General features: G+C 56.9%; 1 protein-coding gene across 1 annotated transcript in view; it reads right to left on the reverse strand.

Moving 5' to 3' along the window:
• The window catches only part of Wdr1 (WD repeat domain 1), a 47,142-nt gene that overhangs the window by 11,832 nt on the left and 15,145 nt on the right, over positions 1 to 20,165 (reverse strand). The window contains exons 3-7 of the mRNA XM_033758787.1: positions 19,921 to 20,066; positions 11,526 to 11,616; positions 7,645 to 7,792; positions 5,917 to 6,097; positions 82 to 159 (exon numbers count right to left, since the gene is read on the reverse strand). Coding sequence (XP_033614678.1) covers positions 82 to 159; positions 5,917 to 6,097; positions 7,645 to 7,792; positions 11,526 to 11,616; positions 19,921 to 20,066 — 644 coding nt within the window. The remainder of the gene's footprint in view (positions 1 to 81; positions 160 to 5,916; positions 6,098 to 7,644; positions 7,793 to 11,525; positions 11,617 to 19,920; positions 20,067 to 20,165) is intronic.

Genomic DNA, 20,165 nt, shown 5'->3' on the forward strand with positions numbered 1-20,165 from the left:
CACGCCTGGGGCGGTGAGGAACAAGGGCTCCTGAAAGCCAGCCCGCCCGCCCACCCACCAGTCCTGCCCCCATCACCCTACCTGGCCATCAGCACTGGCTGTGGCAAATCTGTTCCCATCGGGGGAGAACCGCACACAGTTGACAAAGCGGCCATGGTCCTGTGGGAAAGGGCACAGTCACCCACTTGATGGAGTTCAGGGTGCACCCTGACACCCTGGCCACCACCACCAGCTACAGCAGTGAGCAGTCAGGAGAGCTTCGGAGGTCGGAGTCCTGTGCAATCCCTGGGGCTCGGTTTCTGCCCGCTCTGCTGTCCTCCAGGAAAGTGTCTTCCCTAGTCAGGGGCCTCCATCTGCCCTCTTCCCTCTGAGCCTGCAGAGAGCTCCAGACTGGAGCCTTAGGCTCTGCGCTAGGTCCACAGGTATGGCCACGGACCCCTTCCCAGAGCCCTGAGCCCCCAGCCTGAGAGGCGTGGGAGGCTGGGCCTGCAGAACCAGTAAGTGCTTTCCCCAGTAGGTGTGACCTGTCAAACTACCCCAAAGTCAAAACCGACTTTCCACATCACATCTCTTCCTCTGCAGCTGTCCTGCTTCTGCTTCTGCCTCTGCCAACGCACCGACCTGTCCCTTCACCTGGAGTGGCCATGCGAGCCTCCAGGCCAACTCACTACAGCACAGCAGGTCAGAGGCCGGATAACCTGAGAGAAGAAGCCGGTTCCAGTTTCCTGTTCCATGCTCCGCTTCCTCAGCTGTACTGGCGCTCGGGCCCAGCCCAGGTCATATCCTGAAAGCCACAGGCCACCTGCTACCCATTCTGGGCTGCACAGGAGCTCACTGCATGAGGCCTCCTGTCCTGGGCACCAGGGACGCCCACCCCCACTGTTCCCCTGAAGGCCTTGGAAGCCAGCTGGGTGCCAAGCTGGAAGGGGGGCCAGAGACCAAGCCCTGCAGACCAACGATGGAGTAGGGGCAGCACACACATCTTCCGGTGAGGTGGCAAAGTCCAGTGACGTGACGTGATGTAGCTATAACTAGACCAAGAGCGCCCCACTTCCTTGGCAAGCAAGGCACAGCTCTCACCTCGACCTGACACTTACATGCCTGTCACGGTCACATCTGGAACCCACTTGCTCGACGGCGAAGGGGACAAAGGGGACACGCTGGGGTTGGCTCACCCTGGGTCCCTCTGCCCAGGCAGGGGTCACAGTTCTCAAGAACCGGGAGGCCAAAAGCACTCATCCTGAACAGGGCAGGGCAGAGTGGCAGAGTGGGCTGCTGACTCTGATGTACCAAGTATGCCAGGAATCAGACAACACTCAGCTACTGTTTGGCTCTGACCAGAGACGATACCTAATTGTACTGGTCCCAGAGGACAGGCAGAGACACTCCTACTCCAACCCCGGGTCCAGAAGCAGGATCCCCCTGGGAAGAAACTGGATGCCCAGGACCTGTGACCCTAAGCAGGTGTCTGGCTCCACCTGTGGGGCTCTCCCACGGGGCCTGGCAGGGGTGAGGTCGTGTACCCCAGGGAACATGCAGGAGGGCAAGGGAAGGCCAGACCAAGCAGACGCCCTATAGCACCTGGGCTACAGGAGCCTGGGCTTCTGCCCCAGAGCCTGCTCCTGTCATCGTTTCCTTCAGCCCAGCTAAGTACCAGGAGTCCAGAAGGGCAGGAGTCTCATGTCTGCTCCCAAAATAAGCCCTACACTGGCAGCAAGACGCCAGCAGCCCATTAACCAAGGAGACAAAGGCTAAAAATAGTGCTTCCTGCAGGGACGCTGCTATGCACATGGGGCCTGTGGGGAAAGGTCGTGGCCAGTCCAGAGGATTCCAGCCTTGCATTGCTGCCTCCTGACCAAACCGGTCACCCCGAGCTCCCCCAGCTGGCCAGAGGGCTGTGGTGCAGGGCTGTAGTTCCCACCTCAGGCCATCCTGTGTGGGTGTCCGACCATGGGGCCTGACCGCTCCTGTGCCCCCAGGAACTCTCTCATTCCATTGTCCACAACGCCCTCTGGCAGCTCCACTGCTCTCAGCAAACAGAGGCATGAAGCAATGCGGTTTTCAGGATCCACCCACAGCCGCATCACCAATGCAAAGAGAGTGGCCTGGCTACAGGTGTCCTGACTCCAAGTGCATCTGATTACCTGGCCAGCTCAGGTGTCCACAATCACCAGCCTGGGGTGGGGGGCTACTGTACATAAACCACATCCTCACCATGCCCACCAGCTCCACCTCTCCTACCCAGCATGTGCCCCATGGCCATGGGTGCTCCTAAAACAGCTCATCCTGCAGTGGAAACACTGGCTCCCCATTCACTGCCAAGCAGCTCAAGGGGCTGAGAAGCGCAAAGGAGCCCTGCCACCCTACCCTGGTTGGCCACCACCACCCTTCCCTGGAACAGGCCAGAGCCCTGCTGTCTGCCTCAGGTGCAGGGACTGACAGGAGGCAGCAGGTGGGCACTTGCTGAAGCCAAGCAAAGGACACAGAGCCCCTGGCAGGAAGATGGGGCCTCCCCAGTGCACATCTGCTCCACTTGGGACACTGCACTCCATGGGACCTGCAGCCGGGTCCAGGGCGTGACCACACCTGGGCCAGCTGTCCATGAGGGAACGGGCTGTGCATTCAGTGTTCTTGGCAATGACTTTGTTGGACACAAACTGTCCTGTCCACCACCAATGCCTGGCAGCTGGGATGCACACAGGGCTCTGAAACCCTCGGGCAACTCACTGCTTCCCCACAGAGGACACGGGAGGCACAGAAGCTGGTCCTTGCCATGCCAGACAAAACACTGGTGGGACCGCGTCACATCCAGATGCATCTGTCAGAGGGATGGCTTGGCGTGGCCTCTCCACTCTCTCCCCTCTTAGGCCAATCAGGGTCTTGATAGGGACCTACACCTGTCACAGAGTGAGAGGGCCAGCGACGGACTGTCTAGCCTGATCCTCACTGGTCTCAGACCCAGGTTCTCCCATGATGCTGAAGTCACTCGCCGGGTCACCCATGACATCTACAACGTGAGCACACAGGGACAGGGTGTTGCCTGAGCCACTTCAGGTGGAAAGCTTCCCCTTCCCCCGTCTTCACGGTGCACAAGGCCGGTGTGGCCCAAGCCCCACAGGGCACAAACACACACTCCAGCTCAGAACGGGGGCTATATGAGTTCTGCGCATTGGGCAAAGCCTTGTGGCCAGAATGACCTCTAAGGGCCCCCCAACTTACCACTCTCACAACACCACGAGGGCACAGCCTCGGCAGGATCTTGCTTCAGCACACACTGGGCTGAAATCCCCAACTGTGTCCTCTTTATCAAGGCAGCAGCCTAAACACGACCCATGTTGTCCCCTGCTGCCCAGATCCCTCAGTGCCACTGCCCACCCCCATGCCCCACACCGGGCAGAGCCCTGGGCCTGGGCTGCACAGAGATGTAGGAACGGACAGAGGGACACAGGACAGAGCTGCTGGTGCACTGCTCACTCCCGGGTGAGGTTCGCCCAGAGAGGAGCAGGAGGCAAAGGCAGCCCTGGCTTCCAGTCATGGGGTTGGGAAGGGAAGATCTGGGGACAGAAGACTGCTTCTACTTGGATTCATAGTGAAAAGAACTTAATTTTCTCTCAAAACAATCAAACACAAAACCCACCCACATGTATTTTAATTTTTGCAAGAAGAATGTTCATGTCCCCAGCTTTGACAGCAGGAGGACCCGTACACCCTACAGGGGAAGCAGCCCGCAGTGCGTCCAGCACACACCCCACCCAGGCCGTCCGCCCTCTGTGCGTGTGCCCTTTCCCAGACCTTCTGTCCCACGGGTGACCGGGAGCAGGAGCGAGACAGGAGGACAGGCAGCCCTACCCCGCTGAGGGATGCGGCCCGGGTCCCAGTGGCCACACCTACCAGGCACGGGGGCTGCGGGTCCCCAGGGACCTCTCTGTCCCCTGTGCCAGGCCAGCTGCGCCAGTAAGACTCTTGACATTCAGCAGTCTTGGTCCTCCCCACAGCTGCAGGGTGGGCAGGGGAGGGTCAGCATCACCATGCATTCTGGGCACCCAGGGGTACATACCCACCTAGTGCGAGGGCGGCAGAGCTGGCCAGCCTGGTGCCAGGAGGCACCTGGAGTCTCTGGTCCCAAACCTACAGCCCTTCCCACCTTTCTAGGTCCTCAGACAGGATTCAGGGTGTGGGCTCCTGGCAGGATTTCAGGGCGGTGGTGCCCACCCTGGCAAACATTTCTATCTGACACTCCAGGTGGGTGCTGCAGGGAGGACTGGGTATGGAGGGCAGAGAAAGGAGAGAGGATGTCCTGCCACGTCCCTGAGTGAGCACACGGCAGGTAGGGCGTGCGGAACACAGGCTGAGGCTGTCTGGGCTTGGATCCTGCTCCCCCGTGCCTGCTAGAGCTGCTCTTTGCAGTGTTCAGCCCATGCCTGCAGTGAAATGATCCTTCCCAGGGCAGGGAAAGGGAGCCCCCACTCTCACACCCCCAGTACCGGACCAGGGGACCAAACAGGATTTGCGGGGAGTCTGGGCAGTAGGGACAGCATCCCTGGAGCAGCTGGGACAACAGCCGACTGCTCACAACCTCTTGCTCTTCCTTTCTCCCTTGGGTTCAGATCAGATTCAGATCCAGTGTCTGCTGGCTCAGCGGTGCTCCTCCTGTGGTCCACAGGACTTCTGCTCCCTTAAACACCGACCTTGGGCTGCACCTTAAATAAAGCTCCTGAAATAGCCAGGTCTTCACTCCCTACCAACTAGACAGCAGCTGTGGGAGACAGATCTGAAACTACAGGGTATCTACAAGAGGTCACCTGGAACTTGCTCAGCCTGAGGCCCCAGTGATGGAATGGAACTATTTGTTTCACCACCAAAGGGGAATCCCTGGAGATCGTCTGCTCCGGAAACCAAGCTCCACCCCAGTCCTGCCCACTGCACAATCAGTCCTTGCCCTTCCCAGCAGCATTACACCTGCTATCCATGATGGGCTGTCTTAAAGTCACTGAGGTGAGCCGCTCTAAGGACACTGCCTCGCCCGGTCCCCTGAGGCACAGTCACTGAGAACCACTGGTGCCCCAGAGGATGAGTCTCTGACCTCAGCCCGATCCCCAAACTCAACCACCTATGAGGGACACACAGAGCCCACCAAACTTGCCCCCTTCCAGGTAAACATGGCCACTGAACCTGTTCCTCTTCATCATGGGCACTAATGCCACCTGCCGTTTCCAGGACATGTGCCCAAGGTAACTGGGAAAGCCAGAGCAGGTACAGCACTGCGGTCAGTGCCCCTGCACACCAGCCCAGCCACCGGAGCACACTCGGGGCCAGGAGAAAGGGGCACTGCCTTTGCCCTTTAGGGGGCTGTTCAGTTCCAATCCCTACCCAGAACCCTCAGGTGCCAAAGGCGCCCACCCCTCCCCACTGTGCATGAAGAGCCCATGGGGAGGGAGCAGGTGAGAGCGGGGACCCTGAGATGAGAGCTCATGGTGCAGCCTACTCCTCCAGGGCAGGTAGGCACCTCTGGCCCCTCCTCTGCAGGCGAGGTGTCCCTGATCTCTGACTGTACACCAGCCCCTCTCTAGCCGGTGATCTGGGAGTCCTGAAAGCCATCTTCTCTGCCCCTTGGGTAGCTCATCAGGTCTGAGTCCATGCAGCAGAAGAGCAGGCTGCCAGAGCCCGGGATGAGCCTCTGGTTAAGCAGCACCACAGACTTTGCTGCCCTCCCCTCCCTGCTGCAGCCCCCGGGCCCCGTCTAGCACCTGGCACAGGTGGGGTGGGGACAGGTGTGCTCCCATCTCTGAGACATTTCCCCCACGCAAGCCACTTCTGCCTGCATGTCACAGTGCTCTGACCCTCCTGCACCCATATCTGGTGTCCCGTATAAACCTGAGTTCACCCAAAATCGCCCGAAGACAGCAGCCCACTTACACCAATAGTAAACTTGAACTTGAACGGAGGCCCCTCGAAGAACGCAGCGCAGTTATCGTCACTTCCCGTCACCAGGCGGTAGGGCCTGGACTGCTTGATGTCCACGCTGTTGATGACTTTGTTGTGTCCTGTGATCTCACCCACGGAAGAGCCGCTGTCCCACAGGAAGACAGCTCCAAACCTTTACCCAACAAGAGGGGTGGAGGAGAAAAAGTCAATCGGGAAGGGAGAGGAGAAATGTGACAGCTGAAGATGGCTGGACGCTGACCCAAGCGAACCTGCCAAGACGTGCATTCACTTATAAGCCCAAACGTTGAGAAGTTTGATTATTAAGCAGTAAAGAAAAAAAGATGACAAAGATTACTAAGTGCAAAATATAATACAGTAACTTAAGAATGCTTTGTCCCTGTATAAAGTGTTAGCGATCTCCCCACAGCACACACGTGCATTTGGAGTTGATTTTCCAGTACAGATGGTGAAATTATTGTAGCTCACAGTCTCGCAACTTATAGCTGAAAACGTGTTAAATAGCTGCTATGGCGGACTCAGCAGGGACCCCTTACATTAAGAACACTTCAGCTTTAGACCCATGCCTTAACCAAGTCTCCAAACCAAAAGAGTTACTTAGGGAACTGCTTACAAGACACAATATTATCTCCATAAACAGTTTGGGTAACGGCACTGTCGTAACTCTAGGATTTAGGCAACGTTGACAAAGGAATATAAGGAAATGACCAGTGAAATGTGACTGATGAATATTGTTTCTAAAGTATTAAAATATCAAAACAGCTACTGCAGCTGCACTTAAGTTGCTGGGGAATTTCTCATTTATGTAATTAATCTATGTATGAGGCCTATAGGGACATCACATGTGAACAGATAACTGATCATGAGCTAAAGCCAAAAAGCATTAAAGTGAAATGATTTAGGTCTTGGTTTTTTATTTTGTTTTTATGACTGGCTAATCTTAGGCTATGCTTCATTTTTCTGTATGTTGAATGGGAAGTAAAAACTCAGGTGACCAATAAAAAGAAAAAAAAGAAAAGATAGAAAGAAGAAAGAAGAAAGAAGAAAGAAGAAAGAAGAAAGAAGAAGAAGAAATAGAATTGTTGGAGCAGCAGGGATTAACTAAAAATCTAAACAGCCGCCAAAACATGTACTATGAGACTTCGGGAAAAAGGCACGTGGCTGTCAGGGTCAAGGGCCTGCCGGTGGCTGTGATGGGTTCTAACCCTGGAGGAAGGACAAACCCCAGGTCCAGCTCTAAGCCTGCTGGTGACCAACCAAGCACACAGTCTCCAGTGTGTGGCCTGCCCAGGACACACCCATCCCTTAGGGGATGTCCCTGCCGGGAGAAACCCCAGCCAGTCCCTCTAGCGGCCCCATGGTCACTGCTGGAAGGGTCACCTGTTCACCTGTCCCTTCCCTTCCCTGCTGCCTGGGATAGAGGCATGGCAGAGGGAGTCCCACAATGTGAAGGTCCAGGAGTGTCGGGGGGACAGAGAAGGAGCCTTAGGCCGCAAAAACAGCCTAAACAGGGATGCGGCTCCCTTTGTACGGCTGCCAACCCCTGCAGGGCCTAGAGCCTCTGACTACTCTCCCATCTGGGAAGGCAGCTGCAGGGCTGGGAACTCCACTGGCCCAGACCTTCCTGCCGCTGCCTCCCACCTCCCACCAGGGCCCGGCCAAAGGACAGTGGGCAGGGAGGGGCTGGGGAGAGCAACTCACTTCTCCCTGCCTTCCCCGACCACGGCGATCCTCTTACTGTCTTCGGTCCACGCAATGTCCTTGATCTTCCCGGCAAAAGGCTGATACTCGTACTTGAGGAGGTGTTCCTTTTGCGTGGTATCCCAGATCCTCAGCTTCCCGGAGACATCTGCAGGACACAAGTGCAGAGAACAACCACACGTCACCACCAAGCCAGGGCTTCGGGCACAGCCTCGTCCTTGCACACGAAACTCAGCCACTTTCCACTGTGCCACCTCGGCAGGCCACTACCTAGACCCCGCCTCTCACCTGGGCACCAGACCCTGCCCAGGTATGGAAAGGGACACAGGCTGCCTGAGCACCAACGCACAGCTAAGCAGCTTCACTTCGTGGCTCCTCGGGGGTCTGAATGGGGCGCAGACCTCAGGCCTCCGCTTTGCACTCAGATAGGACGCACCGCAGCCCTGGGCTTGCAGGCACCTCAGGGGCTGTGGGCAGGCCCCACACCCATCACCAGCACAGAAGGGCTGAGCAAGCCACTTCTGTGAGGCAGGAAGGCTGCATGCAGCACAGGGAGCCAGCAGCGAGTTGTAAAGAAAGGAACGTGGGGCCAGCCCCCGCAGGATCCCGTCACCAAGCAGCAGCTGACACACCCCTTTCCCAAAGCGGCACTGCTGGCTGTGGGAAGGGAAGGGAGCATTTGTGCCAGCTCTGCAGCTCAGGACTCTGCCTCAGCACGGGGGTAGGCTGTGGCCTTTGCTGGGGACCCAGCCCATGTCACCACGCACTGGATAAGGCACGCGGGCGGCTCCAGGGAAAACAGCTGTCGTGTTTGGATTGAGCAGAGCTGAGGAGGGGCCTGCATCTGGCATCTGTGGCCTCTTTGGGGCCTTACCTATGAGAACAGTGCCACTTCCTTGGGCGGCTGCGGGGACAAGATGAGGCCACACACGTGGTCTCAGACTGACCCTCAGTGCCCAGTGAAAACATGCTGTGAGTTAGCCCTGAGCTAACTACGGCTCTGCAGCAGGCACTAGGGACCCTTGCTGGGTGCAGACAGCCAGTCTACACTTGCAGGCTGAGACTCGGGGGGCACGTGAGGATCATGCCCTGTGCTACGCCCAACTGCAGGGACATATAAGCAAGACAGGACACCCAACCACACAGACAGGCCAGCTCAGCAGGGCGTGGGAGTCCCTGAAGGTCTCTGGTCATCTCTGGGTAAACTCTGACAGCGTGGCACATTGCTGAGCTGCAGACTCCGGCTTAGCTGAGTCCTTTCACTCAACAGGCCAGCAGGGAACAGGAAGCCAGCCAGGGCCAGCAGGGCCAGGGAGGGCAGGTGCATCTGCAGAAGCAGCTTCACACGGGCACACCTGACCACCTCTCGTACAGGACAGAGTCCCACTCTTCCCTGTCCCCGGGCTCATCTGTTCGGCAGCCAAGCAGCGTTTCTCCATCCCCGCCCCCGCAGATCAACAACCTCCTTTGCCAGGCCCTGGTTGTACATTTGATTCTTTCCAGAAGCAGCTGGAGCAGGAAGACATGGAGGGCCCCTGGCCTCACTGGTGCAGCCTGCAGCAGTTGTGGCTGGCAGAGGGCTGGCCGGGTGCCTGGCCCTGCGATGAGCACTGGGGCGGAACAGCAATGTGAACAGACCAGGTGCTGCCCTGCAGAGGGCCCAGGCGCAGGCTCCTCCAGGCCAAGGCTGGTCATACCGCTCATGCTGGGGGCTCCCTGGGGCAGTCCTCTGCAGAACGTTCCAGAAGATCCCATCCTGCAGGCACTGACAGCATCTGCAGATGCTACCAGGGGCTGGGGTCCTAGTGGGCTTCCTGAGGTTCTGGGCGGTACCCAACTGGGCGCCAGCACAGCCTTCTGACCAAGCCTCCCTCTAAACCCTGCTGGCCACACTGTTTTTAGCCCAGGGCCTGCATCTCCGCAGCAATGTTCACTGTAACTCCTAACAATCACGTTGCTGTATTCAAAGGAACGGATCAGAAATACAAAAATGCCATCTCCACTCAAGAGCTCTGCTGGTCCCCTACTAAGTCAAGGCTCTCTGAAGAGCATGTCACGCTGATGGACATTCGTACGGGACTGTCCCTGGGTCAGCCTCCATTACAGTGGAGGCCACTGGACTCTGTTCTGCTGGCTGAGCAGTCCCTGGGGATGGGGTGGCCAGGTCTGGGCTGGCAGGGCAGGAGCTGTGCCAACCTGGGCAGATGCCCTCACCAGGCACTTCTCTCATAAGAAAATTTCTCAGAGCACCAGGCTGTGTGTTAAACATAATTCAAGCAAGTACCTGGGCCAATTCTTAGGGCTTAATGAAGACACATTTCGTTGGCAAGAGGGGAGAACTAAAACAAGTCATGGGATTACAGTAACCTTAAAATGGCACCAGCAGTCTAAACACAGAATCCATTCAGCGCCTGCTGCGTATGGTACTCCCTGCCCAGTCCTTGACTAACCACAGGGGCTGACAGCAGACACCAGCAGTGTGCCTGTCCCCGTCCCTGGCTCTCTTAAGAGTGCTCCAGGTTCAGCGTGGATGCTGTGGTCACATTGGTGCTAAGTGCCCATCTGTGTAGGACCATGCTAGGCACCATCCACACATTGCCCCAGATCGTTCCCCAACCTGAGAGCCCCAGTTTACAGAAGAGAGTATTAAGGCCCAGGAAAGCCAGTCACACAACCTTAGCTTCGCAGATCCTGGGTCCCTCCCAACCCTGCAGCCCACTGTCTGCCACACATAGCAACCAGGAGAACTAGCAATTCTCCCAGCACTCGGTGCAGAGCTCAGCTGGCCGGCCATTAATACCTGCAGGGTGCATGAGTGAACGAACGAACGAGCAAATGAACGAATGAGTGAGATGCAGGGCCTGCCACTCCACCTCTTGCCTCCATCCCGTCTACAAACGGCCAGCCTCAAAGCACTAAGCCAATAAAGCTTATGCACATGGAAAAGCCTCAGCCCCTCCTCTGCCAGAACTCCTACTGAGCCAAACAGAAGAAGGCCCAGGCTGGAGGGCAGAGGCCAGTCCTCAAACAACGCTGGCACCTGCTGCGAGGCCGGCTGGGAAAGGAGCAGTGGGTAAGGGCGACACAAACGCAATTCTGGCTCACCACACACACACACACACGCTATGTGCATGCCTGATGCAGCTACCCGTGGCAGCCTCTGTCTAACCCAGAGCAGTGGTTCTGCTGACTCTTGAGCTGGAGCCTCGGGGACACTGCACTGTGACACACGCTTTCTACAACCAACACCAGGTCTGCAAAGGGATGGATTTTGGTGGCTTGTGTGGGAAGCCAGCCATGGCCCACTGGCTTTTTGAAAGACAACATTTGTTCCTTTTTAAGGACTGCACGTGTTAAACTTGTTTTGACCCTGCACGGGAGAAACTCGGACAGCCCCGAGGGCCGGGCGAGGGGCGTGGGAGGCGGGCGGGGCGCGCTGGGACCACTGTGCAGAGTGCGAGCTTCCCGGGCCGCGTGGACCAGGTGTTGAGGCCCGTGTGAACCCTCGTTCCCGTGGAGCGGGTGTTGAGGTTACTATGGTGATCCTAGCCCATAATAGTTCGGCCTTTCCCTTTAAAAGGCCGGTGCTTGCCGGCAATAAACGTCGCCTTGATCAGACTCTTGTCTTGGCGTCCTTCCTTTCTCTCTGCCCCATCTCCACCCCGCTGCTCTTTCAGGTTTGAGGCACTGCGGGACAGTGCTCTGCGTTGCCGGTTCGCGACAGGCTTGCATTTCCTTTGCCAGCTGCAAGCGAAATGAATCACAGCAGTGCCCTTATGTCTCCCCGATGCCCTCCTTCCCAAGCCAGGAGCCAGGCCTGGCTTCCATTCCAGGTGCCACCTGGGGCACACCCCATGCCCAGGAGTCTGCTCACACGTTACCTCCAGAGGCGACGTAGAAGCCGCTGGGCGCATACTTGGCCACCACCACCTGGTGCGCGTGCTCTGTGTAGATGTCGGCGACTGCGGGGTTCTGCAGGGAGAAGAGCGAAGGGTGAGTGGGAAGAGCGAGGGGCAGCCAGCCTGGGACAAAGGCCACATGCCAAGTCCTGAGCTGAGCTGTCAGACAGGGCACTCCCAACCCGCCACTGCCACCTCCGACCTTCGGCGATAAAGCTTCAGGGACATTGCCCTGGTTTCTTTCTTGTATTTTCCACGACATGGGACACATGTATTTGTGGAACATACCCAAGATGAGAGAAAGGAAGGGCGTGAGCCTGTGACCCTCCTCCCTGTGGGCACTGCCTGTGTACCTCCCACTCACCAGCACTCACCAGCACCCACCCCTCCCAAGGCCGCCTCCCCCAGCGGCCAGCCCCTGACTGAGGATGGGGAGCAGAGCAGGCTGGGGAGGGGGGACCTGGGAAGAAGTGTGCTGTGACACAGATCAAAGGCTGGCTGGACCTCGAGGCAGGACCAGACCGGCGCCTCCGCAATGAGGTCTGAACATGTAGTTACTAAAAGTGGATCCCTGTCCTCCCTGCACACACGCTCCCCCTACGCCAAGCCCCTCCTTGCAGGATGGGATGAAGACTCCACTGCTGCGGTCAGTGCGGGGTAACCCATGCAGATGGGACAGCTTCCCAGGCTCGAGGCTGAGATGCGAGGCGGTGCGGAGGAAGCCCACACCCCATGGGACCCCAACTGCTGCCCTGCAGCCTCCCACAGCCCCTCTCTGAACTCAGCTCCCCAAGCAGGCCATGTGCGAGTCTCCCTGCTGCCACCCGCTGCATCCAGTGGCCCAAATGAAGTGGTGTTTCCTCCATAAAGCCTCCTGGCGGCCCCACCCTGGCTCCCAAACACCAGACCACTAACCAGGTGAAATGCGTCAACGGTCCTAAAAAAATCTCACGGGACACGTGCTGCCGCGGGCAGAGCCCTCTGCAACAATGTCATCAGTTGTAGGAGTTATTTGTTTCCTAAAGCCTCAGTATTCACGTTTAACTGCAATGCAGGTGCTTGGTGATAAATGAGATTTAGGGTTGCAGCTCAGGCACTCGGTTCTAAGAGGTTCATCATCACTGGGAGCAAGATGAACTAGAGGACATGTGCAGAACACAGACCCTAAATTGACTGCAGGGCTCCCGGGCATACACACAGAACAATCAGAAACGATATTCTCAAGCCTTCGTTTGAATCTGTCACAGAACCAATCAGCCATGCTATTTTCAATCCCTCATTTGCACGGGGGCACAACCAACTAAAGACGCTTCTGAGCCTTCATTTACACATGGCAGGAAACACACTGGGTTTGCCTATAGAATGATTTATACCTGGTGTGACACCAAGTGAGTCTTTGATAGGACAAGCACCCCAATGCCTTAGAGAGGTGGAGGAGGACCTGGGAAGGCTCCTGTAAAGTGCTGGTAGAAATGAAAAAGAAAACAAAAAAAAGACAGCAGAAAATGGGAAGGCTCCTGTAAAGTGCTGGTAGAAATGAAAAAGAAAACAAAAAAAAGACAGCAGAAAATAGTCGAGCAGTTACTTCAAAGTTAAAACACACATCAACTAAACAACACAGTGCCACTCCTGTGTGTCTCCCCAGCGGAAATGAAAGCACGTGTACAAAAAGCCTGGAACCATGCCGAGGGGCTTCTTCCAACACAAGAGGGCCCAGTAGTACAAAGAGCACGCTATAAATAAACCCACTGGCTGTGGAAAGGTGGCCAGAGACAACATACTGTGTGACCCCTTCTAAGGAAGAAATTCTGGAGCAGGTGGCCCCGTGACAAAGTAGCTCTGCTTTTGCTGATGGGGTGAACAGAATGAACGCTGCAGGCGAAGAGGGGCATCTGGCTGGTATCAGGGGGATGTTCTGTGTCAGGATCACGGCTGTGGTTATGTAACCAGACATTCTCCGAAATTGAATCTGCACACACTTGTACCTACACCTCGCCACCCGGAAGCTTCAATGCCTGGTCTACTGCATATCTGCTGGCCCAATCAAACCCTCCCTGCTCTGAGGAGCACCTCCACATGCACAGGTCTCCTAGAGGACCCTGGACACACATCCACTGTAGGTGAGAGCCATGCGCCAGTGAAACTCTCTCTAAAGCAGCCTGACCTCCTGCCAGGCGGCCTTCCTGGGACAAGGGCATCCCAGGGAAGGGAGCTGGGTGGGCAGCCCCCCCACCCATTCCTTCCCCTAGATGGCCAGGACATCTGCAGACAGGGCACCGATCTGGTGGGATGACTCACTCTCGTTTGTATTCCAGATACAACTGGGTCAGCATGGGGTGAGACTCCAAATTACAGCCGATGACTTACATCTGAGTCAGCAGGCCTCTTGCCCTCCCCTCCGCTCACACAGGCTGCTGCCTGGAGGATGCCACCCTTCCCCCAGTCCCCAGGTGTACCCCTTCCTGTGCCTAAGCCAGGGGAGGGAGAAGGCTGGGGCGAGGAGCTTCTTTGGGGGAGCACACTAGAAGGGGAGCATCCCCATTCCAGAAGCAGCAGTGCAGGAGGCTGTGGGGGTGCCCTGCCCAGAGGTGCCCTCCCCCCAGACTTCCATGCCTCTCACTGGCTCTGGAGCCCCCATCCTGCCGCACTTCCAGTCCCGTTCTTCCGGCCCTCCCTTTAGCCCATCTTTCTTCCACTGCTTCTCACCCCCACCATCACTTTCTTCCCCGGGAGTCTCGTCCAACAGGAAACCCAAGCGAACTTCCCCTTCCTCTCACAGCCTGAGTCGTGCTGCTTGGAGGGGACTGAGCAAGACAAGACCCCAGAGGAGCTCTGAGGCTTCCTAAACCACAGGGTGCCCGGCAGCCTTCCAGCCTCTACCGACGCTGAGAGGCCTCTGGAAGAATCCCTGGGGGAGGTCCAGGTTCTCCAGTGTCTACCTGGGCAAGGCAAGTACCCTTCCAGGCAGGACACCGGGGTTCTGAACACACCTAGGCCTGAAGCCAGAAATAGCTCCTGCTTGTGTGGGGCCTGGGTGCTGAACACAGTGTGCAGGGCCCTCAGTGATAGGGCAGGACCCAGAAGGCTGCAGAAACCCAGGCCCTGAGCAGCCACACAAACCTCTACTTCCAGGGCAGAGCCACCCAGAACCACACCCAGAAGCTGGCTCTGGTCTTGTCACTTCCCGACTGCCCTCCTCCTTCCCAGTAGAAGCTCTATGATGGCTGCCTGAGTTCCCATCTGGACTCCTTCCCAAAGCCAGTGGCCCTTTCCTAGTTCCCACGCGAAAGCCACCTCTCCAGGAAGCCCTCCCCGATGCCTTCCATCACTTCTGTACCTCACCCACCGCTGCACTAGGCAGATTTGCCACCCTGCAGCCCCTGAAGACCGGACACGGCTCCCCCATGGTCCCCTCTACTCACTGAAGGATCCCAGTGGACCCTGACACTTCAGTCACAACAGCCCTGCAAGTAACCTCACAAGCCCATTTTACAGAAGAATCCAAAGCTTGGAGAGAGGCAGGAGTGAAAGTGTCCTGGTTCACCCAGCAGACAAACTGGGGCTTGGGTTAGGGATCAGCCTCTGTTCTCCCAGTCCCCTCACACTCTGATAGGACATTAGCCTGATTCCTTAGCTCAGGCAACCAGAACTGCAGAGCCTGATCATTCAGCTGGGGGTGGGGGCAAGGATGGTCACGCAGACCTGCTGAGGACCACCCCAGTGTGACCGGAAGCACATTTCATTCCTGTGTGCTTCCTTCCTGCTGCCGGGTTCAAACCCCAGCACCTCCCTGAGGCTCAGGGTCCCCACCTGGAAAGAGACAACAGCATCCGCCCAGGTTGCCCATGGTGCCAGTTGCCCCACTGAGTTACCTGGGTTACATCTCATGCTGACCCCACCAACATGCCCTGCCCTCCCAGGTGTGGGGCAAATGTAACGGAGGATGGCCCGGTACCAGGCCACTGCCAGCACCTGACACACCCAGCCCAAGGGCATATGGCTGGGCAGCAGGGAAGGCCAAGAGCCTCCAGGAGGGGGTGCTAAGCCAGCCACCAAAGTCTGAGTCTCCACAGCTGAGTGGAATAGCAGCTGCTCTCCAGATGTTCTCTGCTGTCTGGCAAGGGTGGAGTCTGTGTAGCACCCAGGTTCCACATCCAGCTAGCAGGGCCACAGGAGCCCACACTGGGGCCTTGAACCCCAGGGCCCATGCTGCCTCCTGTCTGGACTCCTCACATCTGCTGTGTACTCCAATCCTCATTCTGGAAAACTCTTATTCATCCTCCAAGGCCCCACTCCAATGTGCTGCTGCTCTAGCCGCTGCCGTCACTACTCTGGGCACATGAGTCTTCCCTTGTGTCCCCACCCCAGACATTCTCCTAAATACTTAATCCCGTGTGAGAATGCATTCACTTCAGGATCCTCAGGCCCAGGACCACAGGCAGCTGGGGCTTGGTTAACTGTGTTGTGGGATGGCACAGTTGCGTTTCCAGAAGTCAGGCTATCTGCCGCCTCAGGGCCTGAGACTTCTCCAGCCCTGCAGCCACCGATCCTCCTAACCCATCACCACTCTGCTTCCCAGACTGCATGACATGGGGCTCCTGGCTCTGGCCTTGAGCATCCTGCCGTGTGCTCAATTCTGTCCAGATGGTCACCAAACATGCCACTTCCTCCTGCTGAGAGCTCCTGCCACTCCTTTGCATGACCGAGCTCCGCAGCAGGAAGGGCCTCAGCAGGGATGTCACTATGGGTCAGTCCTCAGACCCCCTACCGAACAACTGCGGGGACAAAGATGGGTCCTTCTGCGAGTGACCAGTAGCAGATGGCACCTGTGAAGGCGTTCTGTGTGGGTTCCGATCTGCACCCTGCTCAAGGAGACAGGTCCAGCGATACTGCACCTGGATAGATCAGCCTGCTCTTCAGGTCCGATTCAGTACCGCAGACACGCTGTAGCTTTCCCAGCGCACTGTCTTAGCTTGGAACCTAGGAGCTGGGTACCTTAGAAAGCTAGCCTCCCACACGCCCACACGGTGAGGCCTGTTGAAAAGCTCATTTGTGTGAGCTGGTGTGTAGGGGACGTGGTCACAGGCAGTTTGGAATCACGAACAGGTTCCTTCTCAGCCCCAGAGAGCTCCCTCCCCAGCATCTGCAGAGGTCACAGAAGGCTGGTGACTCAGGTGATGCTGACCCACAGGACAAGGCAAGCCCGAGGAAGCACTGCAGGTACCGGGGTCTACAGGCCGCCCTCCGTCAGCCCCTGCAGCACGAACTACCCTTATTTGGCTGGAGCCCCCTCTACAGTGTGAGCAAGGTGCACACACTGCTGGCCTCGACCTGTTTCAGAGCACTCTCCTGGATTCTTAGTTCCTAAATGGCCACCTTCACAGGCTTTAACCCTGCAAGAATCCTCTCCCAGTGGAGCAATGGGATGGATTCAGATAAGAAACTCGGACCAGGCACAGTGGCGCATGCCTGTAATCCGAGATGCTCTGCAGTCTGAGCAGGAGGATCGCAAGCTGAGGTTCACCTCTGGACAACTGTCTCAAAACATGAAAAGGGTGGGGATGTTGCACCAGAGTTCAATCCCCAGGACAGAAGAGGAAAAGACCCTTCTCTGAAAGCTTAAAAGTGATAGTAGAGTCAACATAATACAGGTTAAGGAAATCAGGGACAGGAAGTAGCTCCCATGGAAGGTGCTAAGAACATTCTTCAGAAAGGTTTCCCAGCTTATGTCCAACCATCTAAACTAGACCAGCTTTGCCTCTCCTGCAGCAGTCACCACCCGCCAGGTCTGTGTGCTCATGTGAGGACGTGCCCCAGATGGCGGAGGGCAAGTGGGGCTTTCTGGAGCTGACAGCAGCCAGGAGCCTACGTGCAAGAGCCCTGCCTGCTAGCTTGCTTCACACTGATTATTAGAGCCAAGCAACAGAGAAGGCCAGGGGTGGGGCTGGTACTTAAGAGGAAGCCCCAATAAGTCCCCTGCAGAAAGCAAATGCAGGCGAAGGCACCAGCAGGTCCTGAGAAGGACACATGGCGTGTTCGAGGGTGATACATATGGGCCCGGGGAGGCCTCCTCAGCCACGGAGAGGACTCTGGCTTTCACAGAGACAGGAGGCTGTGGAGGGTGGGAGCCAAGGGCCCCCGGGTCTCACAGGTCCACACAGAACCGCTCCAGCTCTATTCTGAACAGAACAGACCACCGGGCAGAAGCAGGAAGAGTCTGGCTGTTTCCTTGGCTGGAGAGGATGGTAGCCTGGGTGGGGGCGGGAGCAAAGCAGTGCAAATCTGTCACAATCCTGCAGATGATTTGAATCAAATGCAGTGGGACTTGCTGAATCAACCTAAGGTGCTGCAGCAGGGAAGGGGGGACGGGGCCCAGTCCCAGGTCTTGGGCCTCGACAGCCAGAGGGAGGCGTTGCCTTTTGGGGGGAAGGGAACAGAACCCCAAATCTAGCTTGGGCATGCCATGTAGACTTTCCATGATTGGCTGCCAGACTCTCTCCCTCTTTCTTCTGTATTCCAATCAGACCGTGTTGGTTTCTATATCCTGAATGTTCAAGGGAATTCACACCCAACTTTTCCCAGAAATACTTCACTTTAATTAAAATCATACCCACTCTTGAGGACCTACACCCCACCCATCAATCTAACTCGTGCCTGATGTCGTTGGCACAGGGAGGGATGTGTCCGTGGCACCTTGTGCTGACATCACAGGAACTTAAAACTGGTTGGGAAGGAAAGAAGACGCACCCGCAGGGGAGAATGATGATGCCCGGGAGGGATAAGCATGCAGACCTCAGCGCGGCTGGCAGAATGGACGCTAAGTCAGGATCACTTCCTGCAAAGTGCTCATCCCTGGCTGTGAATCCTCACCTAGCAGAGCAGAGCTCCTCTGGGAAGAGACCGAGGTGGGGATGAGACAAGCTGGCAGAGCACCAGGACTCTGAACAGCTCTCCTAGCCTGAAGTGAATGCAGACTGAATGACACAGGGAGGCCTTGCTGCACGCCAGGCCAGGTATTCTACTGCTCTTTACGTGTTACAGTGTTTTAGGGCACCACCGACATGAAACTACTAAGCGAAGACTTACTCAGGGCAACCTGCATTTTTACCTTCTCATAAAACTCAGGGCCTCTCTCCAGAGACTTCTAGATCATTACTATCCAAGCCTTCAGTGATGTTCCCCAGCTCTAAAGGAAGTTGGGTCAGCTTTCTAGGAATCCGCGACTAGCAGGTCCTTAGCAACTTCAAGGCAGGTTCACACCCACCCACTCCCTCCTTTGAGGAGCCCAACAATCCCCGGTAGGACAGAAAGCACCAGGCAGAGCTTCATCTTCCAGCAGAGGAAACGCAGGCCCTGGCTGGCAGACTCAGAGGGACACAGCCAGCACCACTTCAGATGGGGAAATGGCTTCTCCTGTCAGACATGGAAACCGAGCCCCTGCATTCCCTCAGTCAGCTGTGAGGCTCATGGAGCCACAACCCCAGACCACAAGGGTCCTGATGGCAGATGTGTTGAAGCTGACACCCACTGTGAGCAAGCGCATGTGCACCGGTCCCACGGCCAGCACAAAAGAAAGCCCCCTGAAGTGGCCACGCTGGCAGCTCCCAGCTCCACCCCCACACCATCTCTCAGGCAAGGAGAAGGAAGCAGGACTCAAGCGGGCAATTCTTGAAGTGGAGGACAGTGACAAGCAGACTGGGTCATTCAGACAACTGCAGAGGAGTAACGTGAACCGGACATGATTTCCCAAGGAGCTGGCTCTAGAAACATTTTCAGTCTGGGTACAGAGTGCCTGCAGAGAATGATTAACGGGAGTAAGCTGGTTCCTGTTTCGCCCTGAGGCTCAGATCCACAGTGGCAGATGAGGCTGCAGCCCGGAGGACTGGATGTGTTCCTCCAGGCTGTGCACACTGGGAAACTGAGGGTACTGACATGAGTAAGCAGAAGGCCATTTTCCAGCGGCTCGGTGTGCACCAGGCACACATTCAGTAGGCCAGGGCGGCTGAAGGAAGTGGGGTATCACCATCTCATCATCTCTATTTTGCAGAGAAACCCAGGCTCGGAGAGCACAGGTCACCACCCAGCAGCAGCTCCCCATTTGTGTTCGGTCCCTCAAATCTAAAGCCCATGCTCTCGGAACTGAACTAATCTGAGTCTCAGTATCCCCACCTCAAAAAACATAAAAGGTCCTGGAGAAACCTGATCAGATTTCTAGGTTCCTGAGGCGGGGCCCCAGAGCTGAGGGGGCGTGGCGCCCTGGCCCTCCCCAAGCCCTGGGCAGGGACCTCAGGGGGCGGAAGGGGAAGGAGAAATACCTACTTTACTCCTGCGAGCTGGCAGGGACGGAAGCACGCTAGGTGGGGCAGGGGGTACTCACGTCGATGTTCCTCAGGATAACGCACTTGCCATTCGTGTACACGAAATTGTTGCCCTTGGGGTCACCGCCGATGATTTTGGAGACGCCCCTCTCCACCTGGGGGAGGCTGGCGAACACCTTCTCTGCGGAGACACAAACGCACAGGGCTCGTGAGGGGAGGCAGGAAGAGCAGGGAAGGAGGGGACGGAGGATGCAGGGGACGGGAGAGGAGAGAGGGGCACGGGCCAGGCCCAGCCGGTCACCTG

This window comes from Fukomys damarensis, unplaced genomic scaffold (assembly GCF_012274545.1).
Source record: "Fukomys damarensis isolate Sample0158 unplaced genomic scaffold, DMR_v1.0_HiC HiC_scaffold_35, whole genome shotgun sequence".
NCBI lineage: Eukaryota > Metazoa > Chordata > Mammalia > Rodentia > Bathyergidae > Fukomys > Fukomys damarensis.